Genomic DNA, 8,330 nt, shown 5'->3' with positions numbered 1-8,330 from the left:
ATGAGACACTATGACAGTATAGACCAGCAACAGATGAATCTTTATCTCTGCATTTATTCCACTGTATATTTTGATCCCTGCATGTATTGATGCCTACATGTAAATTTCAGGTAACATCCCCACACAGAGGTCAAAGGTCAGGGCGATGCTGACACTCCTACACTGGGTAAGTATTGATTGCTTTGCAGAGGGTCATGGTGCCCCTGATATCAAGACCTGAACCCAATAAATAGGGGTAACTGGACTGATATTTTGACATGCATCATCCAAAATCTAACCTCCACACATATTGACTCTATTACCTCAAAAACCAGAACACCCATACACCCTATCACCACCAGAGGCGGCTTCTGGAGCCCCAGCCTCAAATGATTTCCCAAAAGCCCTGAATCTTTTAGGTTTTTTTAAAAAATTATATATATCCTTGTTGTTTATCTGACAAATATAACTAACTAAATATAAATACCCATACTTTAATACTTCCAAAAGGGTGTCTACAAGTAGTGATGGCCAAATGAAGCCTCATGAAGCTTTTCCTTTCTTTTCTGAGCCCACTAGATGTCGCTCATGGTTTGAAGAGAGAGGCTCAAAGAATAGCATTTCAATGTGCTTTCAACCTTTTGTTGAACAAAAAGCGCCATCTAGTGGGCTCAGAAAATAAAGAAAATGCTTCATGAGGCTTCATTTGGCCATCACTATACAGGTATCTGATACTTACATTTAAGGCTTTTTAAGACCTTTTTAAGAGAATTTTGAACCAGATTTTTGGACAATTTATCTTTTTTCTTATTCAAACATTGCAGGTAGGTTTAATGTAAAAAAAAAAAAAAAAAAAAAAAAAAAAGGTCACTGGAGTGAGTTGGACTGATCTACATTTTGCTGACAGGTAAGCCAAAGTATAAAATAAAAAGACAGTATTAGTTTAAGGATTTGTAACAACAGCAATGTGGACTTTCACACAGCTTGACTCATTTTAACAAAAATCAAATCAAAAGATGGATGAATAAAATGAGATAAAATGTTTGCAGAACTTAAGACATCACAAATTTAAATTTAAGACTATTTTAAGACTTTTAAGGCCCAATATTTATAAATTATTTATAAAAATTTAAGACTTTGTAAGGACTTGCAGACGCCCTGTCCGATATTCATCAGCCTGTCAATTTGTGTGTGTGTGTGTGTGTGTGTGCTTTAACTGATGCTTCTTCTTTGCTCTGTCCCCTTGCTGCTGCAATAATGCAAATTTCCCCACTGTGGGATGAATTAAAGGATTATCTTATCTTTAATGTTAAGGCTGGGAACCACCAGAGGGCCCATGGTGTGAAATTATCACAGTGCTTAAGTCACATTTTGCAACATGTCGAGTATGGTGATAAAATCTACTGCAGTTTATTACCTTTTTTTTTTTCATTTGCAAACAAATGCCAAAGTAAAACTTGTCAAAATCTGTTTTACCAAATAAAAAGAAGTTTTCAGTCTGTTCATCTCACTCAAATCATTTTTAGCAAAATTTATCTAGTGGATGGAAAAAATTACCAATTCATTAAAAAAAAATCAGAAAATGAAAAAATAAATAAAAGAACATTTTAAAAAACTAATAAAATAAAAATGAAATTATATTAATAATCTATACAATTAAAAAAAAATCAATGTATCGATACAATATGCATGCCATGCAAAATATTGCAATCCTATGCTGCATAACTTTTTCCCCCCACCCTGAGTAAATGTGCTTTTCCAATATTTAATTCAGAATACTGAAGACCAAAGTTACTGGGCATTGTTGGGGATATTTGATTTGCAATGAGAACAGGCCAGAATATTATGGTGTGGATTCAAATGCAGCACATTTATCAGCTAAACGTTCATTCTGTGAACTCCAGCACAGTATAACAAAAACAAGATGCTGTTTACACCAAATTCCCACCATACCAATGTTATGCACCTTAAAAATAGTACAACTTTTATGTGTTTGTAGGCTACAGGGGTGAAATTAGTCCTCTTTAACATTTGTCATGTCAGAGTTTCAGAATGATGAAGACAGTTGGAACAGAGAGATATAAAATAGGGTGTAGGCTCTACAGGATAATTGTTTTCCCTGAAGACTTAGGTTTTTCCCAAATGATGTACAGTATTTTAGGTATTCTCATATCTCAAATGGCTTAAAAAATAGTGCATATAGCTGCCATTAAAAAAAAAATCTATCCTGAATGTTGATAGCATCTGGCTCGGCCTCAGATCACCACAGAGAAAAGAGTGACATTAAAAAGAAATAAATAAAATAAAAGGCTACTGAAAGGATGCAACTGCTGACCTCACATTCAATTAAATCTGTGGGACATATCATATATGGAAAGTGAGCCGGTGTGGGTGAACATTACGCCCCACGCTCTTTGATTGCTGTATCGATTGCCCGTCGGCTTGATTTAGGTCAGACCGGACACATATTGACTGAATAAGGGACGGTCTCTCTATCAGTCCGGCCAGTCGAACGCTATACAACCTCTCTCTGCAAAGTGGATGTTCAACTGTAGCTCCTACTCTTTATGCATTAAGCGATATGGCCTGTCTGAACTGGGCCTGATGGAGCGCAGAGTCTGTGGTAAGTGCTTTTTAAATGTTGTGTGGTTGAGCTGCTTTCCTCTGCTTTAAATTTGTTGGAATGGACAGAAACCTGTGTGTTATACTCCTAATCTGTACCCCAGTTTAGCTGTATTAATCCAAACATATTAATTATTATTTCACAATAGTTTTTTTATTATTTACTATTGATACATTAAAAATATTTTAAAAAATACATAGTACAATATTGTATTTCTCTAGCTGTGTTAACATTATGATCTTATTGATAATAAAATATTTGTTTATAGACTCTATTATCTAACAAGTGTGTTTCTGTTGAGCTGATCCTCACGATTTTAATAGCATTGATCAAACTCATGATGTAAGAGAGTGTAAAAATGATTCATTTTGAGCAGAGGACATCCAATAATTAATAATCCTGTAGCATGAGTTATGTTTTCATCTTTAGTTTGATGCCATTTTAGCCAAGTAAGACTGATCAATCAATCATAATAATAATAATAATGATGATGAAAGTAATAAACTTAATTTATAAAGCGCTTTTCAAAACAGGTTTGATCCTGGATTCAAAATAATGCAGGATTCAAGCAAGTTAAACAAGGCAATTTTAAGAAAATGCAAAGAACAATAAAAATAAAATATCATTACTGAAGCAGATGAGCAAAGTTGACAACTAATCGCCCTGTAGATTGCAGTGACGTACAACAAATTGAACAATTAGAGTGATACAAAATAAAAGAAAACAATAACCGATGACAACACAAGATAAAAACAATAAAATAAATGAGAACTATATAAAATAAACACAGACAAAAATCATGCAAACTGATTTCATAATCTATTGACACAGCTGTATAGACAGTAAAACAGTTGAAATATTTCCTACTGCCGTTAGGGGGCAGTAATATCTCAGAAGAGGCATCTTGTGCATGTAGAAAAAAACATTTCTTTCCTTTTACTCATCCTTTCTTTTTCTGTGTCACGCTCTGGTCTCCCTCTTCACTAATAAAAACAAAAGAAAACTGATGCAAGTATGAGAATATATATCAGGGGTTTTATTTTGTTGAATTTTTCTTGTCTGTTCTCTCAGAGTGAGGAGGATGCTGAGCAGAACAGAACACAGAGGTGAGTCCAAAGTGTCACAGTTTAACAGGTTAATATATGAAATACAAGCATAACTGGAGAATAAAGCAATAATCCTCATAACAGTGAATCTTTTTAAAAGCTCTCCTATGGGACTTTTTTTTTTATTACACCCTCCATTTAACCTTTGACCTCCCTCTTTGGGCTCTTGACCTCCCCTCATAACCTTTAAAACAAGCTCTGTAAATTAAGAACAGGTGCAGGTGGTGTGCTTATGGATGTGGTGTGTGTATATGTGTGTGTGGGCGTGCTGTGGTCCTCGTCCTGCAGGCGTGTGCAGGCTGCTATCATCAGTGATGTCTGGAACAGAGTCTCATACAGACAGAGAGGAGGACTACAGGTTCCTCCACAGCATGCTGATGGAGAAGAAGCTCCACCTGCTCTTTAAGGTCGACACACATTTGTGCTGTGCAGTGATTTGTGCTCCTCTACGTCCATTCATTTCAGTTACAGCAGCTGTTTTCTAACTTATTCAAAGGGGACCGCCACCTATAAAGTGAGAATTTAGGCAGTATCAGTTATAACATCTTTCCCAGTTCACTGTCTATAGAGCAGTTGCAGACTTTATACTTGATGACATCACAAATTTGAGTTATGGCACTTAAGTTTTTGGATTTGGGAGAGAGTTGTTCATGTTTAGTAATATTTTTGGACTGTCTTAGACCAGGGGTCAGCAACCTTTGCTCAAAAGAGCCATTTTCTGTCTGGAGTGTTTTATAGTGATGCCAACTATCTAATCTAAATTAGCCTGTAAACATTCCTAACTGGTCTAAATGAGCATTCATTAATATGTTTTTACAACAAAGTAGCACCTCTGCAGTGAGCTATTTATGATTATTTGGTACTTAATCTTTGCAGTGTTGGTGGTGAAAGCAAACAAATCTATGAAATTCTCTATTTTCCTCTGAGACATTTTCTTTTTTGGATTTGGAATCAACAGCTAGCCACATTAGGGAGACTCAAGACTCACCATCGCTATTGAGATTCAGCTGATAAGATGTTAAAACATTTTTCATTCAGTGTTATTCAGGCTACACATTTACATTTTTTTTTTTTAAGCCACAGGGAGCCACTGGGGAAGGGCTGAAGAGCTGCATGTGGCTACCCTTGTCTTAGACCATAGGAATAATATGTATGAATACTGAAAATGAGCAGAGTTCCCCAATAAGCAGCGAAAACATATAAATACTCAGATCTTATTTCAATACCAGTGTAAAAATACTCCATAATAAGTAACTGTCTGGCATTCAAAGTGTTACTTAAGTAAAAGTACAGAAGTACATAAGGGTTAGTATGGTCACATATACACAAAAGGCATGCTGTTTTTCAGATACCCCTACCTGAGCTAGAACAAAACACAACCATGACTCTGCATAATTTTGACACGTCATGAAATGAATGGTCCTAAAAAATATTTTATACAGCATATGGGCAAAAGTGGTGATGAAATTATCGAAATATGTATCTATTATACAACTACAGTCTGGAGGCTTTTCTGTTATTGGCAGAAATTTCACAGTCACCTTTTTAAAAGAAAGTTTCTTTAACTTCATGTAATATATTTATGGTATGTTGGCACAGTTCAGGCCATATTGATTCAGAAACTCTGAGCAAAAACAATAAAGGTGGTGCAATAAAGCAAAATGTTTAAAGTGAGCAGTAAAATGCAAATTATAAAATGTTAATATGTAACAGAGTGTATAATTTTAACTTCATTAAACCCTTAGGAGCTCAAGATTTCAAAATCTTACTCATCTAGCAATGTTTAAACTACACAATCCAAGCTACACTCAAACAGAAACTGTTACCACTTCATTAATCGTCTATGTAATTTGCTACCACTTACAAGACACAAGCGCCGTTCCAACTGCTTTACCTTTAGAGTTACACACACACACACTCCTGAATTTGCTCCAAAAAATCTGGTCACCATACTTTAATGGAAGATTTAAATCCACTACAAGTTTACAGTCATTTTCTTTAGCCGTTAACCCTTTCCTTTTGACCTTGCCTGCATATATAAAATGAACTTTCTGACTATAAAAATGGCGGGGTCCAATACTGCCTTCTGAAAAACTGTAGGGGACATGTCCCCTGTAAATTACACCCCTGCTTTACTCTATTAGGTACTCTACTCTGTTAGGTGGTTTAATGCTTCAAAAAGTATCTTATTTTCTACAATGATGATACATATTAAGCGTAAAATATTAATCTGCTAAGTAAGTCTTGTAAGTCAAGTACACGTTCCTTCAAATTAAGTTAAAGTACTTGAATAAATGTACTTAGCCGAGTTATTTTCCACCACTATTAAAAAATAAACAGGTCATAAAAATGCAGTTTCACATAAACTGAACTGCAACACATCTTAAAATGTATTTTTAAATTGCTAAAAGTTCTGCTGCAGCACCAGTATCACTGCAGAACTTTAAATAAATTATATTGTATTTTTATAAATCAGGATACGGATCATTTGATGTCCTTCCAGAACATGTGTTCACGAAGGAAGAGGGCAGGGAAGTAGCAAATAATAAAACCAAGAAATGAAGCATTCAATAAAACACACATTTTAAAAAGTATTACAATGATAATATTAGTGAATAAATATGTAAATATAAGACAAGTTTGAGGACAGGAATGAGAAATGTGAGGTCTAAAAATCAGACAAGGAAGCCAAGTGGGCCTGTAGTGCAGCCATGCCCTGGAAACAGTCTAATAATAACAATAGTAAAAGCAGCAATGTTCAGTCAGTGGAATTACGCAGTCTCACAGTTTTAGAGAAGAAGCTGTTTCTTAGCTGGATGGCTGTTAATGTTATAAGTAGTAGTAGTAGAAGTATTTGGAGTTGCAGTAGGAGTCTTCTTACTGCAGAGAAAACCTTGATTGTGATACTTTCCTGATTTGACAGATCCACGAACGGCTGAAGCGTTTTGAGAAGCGCAGCCCGATCCCCGTCCAAGAGCACGCAGCGAGTCTGGCCTCAGATGTAAGTGACTCTCTCCAAACATCTTTTGCAGATAGACGCGCCGCCGAGGATGACAGTTTGACAGCGGAGGGAATAGGGAGGATTTGGTTGTGGTTCAAATTGTTTCCTCTGATGTACAGATGACTCTCCTGTCACACAGTAGCACGAGTGGAACGTACAGTCCGTCTTGTGTGCACTGAATTATGAAATGTTATCTCAAAAACTCTGTCACCTCACTTGAAAGGTTGCATTTTATAGCAGATATCGTTTTGTATCTGCATGCCAGGAGTTTGGGTCACAGAGGACAGTACCGAGCAAAAAGACTGCTAAAATCATTTTGTGTGTAGTCTAATGTTTCAGGTTGGAGGAATACAATTAATTTCAGATTTAAGATGAAGTGACAGAGTGTGCTCCCACCACGGCTGTGACTCACATCGGCACGACCACTCTCGATCCCCCTCAGATCATGTGCATCATATTTCATAGACCAGTCATCTTCGTTCCTGTCACCAACCAATCACTCCTATATTTCCATCTCATCCCACTACCTTCGTCTTGATCATGCTCTACCTTCATTTCCTTCTTTTCCCCCTCTTGTTCCTGGTCCAGTGAAATCAAAAGAACAAGTGGCAATGAAGGTTTCATCGCCTCACGTCACCTGTGACTTGGCCAAAAATTTGCACATGAACACACCGCAAAGACTACAGCCAACGGCCAACTAGCATGTACATTCTGCGCCTGCACGATTCAAAAAGGGAAACTGGAAGACCGCAGGATGGATTTAAAAGGCTAGTTAGCCAGTTAGGACATCACAACACAACCTGATATTGAAAGAACAAAGCATACTAACTGCGCTAGTGAAGAATAACACAAACCATTATGAAATGGAAAGTGTTGTCCTCCAAGAATCACCACCTTAACGTGGTGGATGGGTTTACGTGTCCCTGTGAAACCGGGAGCTGAGTTGTCTGGGGCTAATAGCCCCTAGCAGGGTCTCTAAAGGCAAAGTGGCTGGGCCTTGGGCCATGGGGCAGGGTCGGGTTCAGCCCAAATAAATAACACAGAGCTGTCGCCCTGTGGGTAGTGATGGCCAAATGAAGCCTCATGAAGCATTTTCTTTATTTTCTGAGGCCACTAGATGGCGCTCATGGCTTAAAGAGAGATGCTCAAAGAATGGCAGTTTGGTGTGCTTTCAACCTTGTGTTCAACAACAAGCACCATCTAGTGGGCTTAAAAAATAAAATACTTCATGAGGCTTCATTTGGCCATCACTACCTACGGGCCCACAACCCACACGGACAGGAATCGGGGTTTGGTGCATGGAAATGGAATGGAATGCTGGAAAGCGTTGCTGGGGAGAAGGCCATATGGGGTGCTTTGCTTGGCCTGCTGCTCCCGCAACCCAGCCCCGGATAGCAGATGAAAATAGATGGATGGATGGATTATGAAATGTTTCTGCTAAAGAGCTCAATGGCCAAAGAAAAAACAGGCTTACCTTATGTAACAAGTTTGCTTTGATCTCACTCCCTCTTAACATTAGCTCTTTGTTTACTTTCCTCACTTCCGTTTCTCCTCTCGTGCGCTGAGTTGAACTGCCATTCAAAGTAATTACATCACCCGACGGGCTCCGCCGTCTTCGATA

At 37.6% G+C, this 8,330-nt stretch overlaps 1 protein-coding gene and 1 long non-coding RNA gene across 2 annotated transcripts in view; one reads left to right on the top strand and one right to left on the bottom strand.

Annotated features, from left to right (window-relative positions):
• Window positions 1-8,330, top strand: part of LOC125901578 (MAGUK p55 subfamily member 7-like) — a 41,668-nt gene that overhangs the window by 4,596 nt on the left and 28,742 nt on the right. Inside the window, exons 2-5 of the mRNA XM_049597280.1 lie at window positions 111-166; window positions 3,674-3,708; window positions 3,997-4,115; window positions 6,632-6,709. Of these exons, the coding sequence (XP_049453237.1) occupies window positions 3,684-3,708; window positions 3,997-4,115; window positions 6,632-6,709 (222 nt within the window). The 5' untranslated portion in view covers window positions 111-166; window positions 3,674-3,683. The remainder of the gene's footprint in view (window positions 1-110; window positions 167-3,673; window positions 3,709-3,996; window positions 4,116-6,631; window positions 6,710-8,330) is intronic.
• Window positions 4,119-8,330, bottom strand: part of LOC125901604 (uncharacterized) — a 46,051-nt gene continuing 41,839 nt past the window's right edge. The window contains exon 3 of the long non-coding RNA XR_007450998.1: window positions 4,119-4,215. This is a non-coding gene — a long non-coding RNA (uncharacterized LOC125901604). The remainder of the gene's footprint in view (window positions 4,216-8,330) is intronic.

Source organism: Epinephelus fuscoguttatus, linkage group LG15 (genome assembly GCF_011397635.1).
Source record: "Epinephelus fuscoguttatus linkage group LG15, E.fuscoguttatus.final_Chr_v1".
Lineage (NCBI taxonomy): Eukaryota > Metazoa > Chordata > Actinopteri > Perciformes > Serranidae > Epinephelus > Epinephelus fuscoguttatus.
This window is presented reverse-complemented; position numbering and strand designations above follow the sequence as displayed.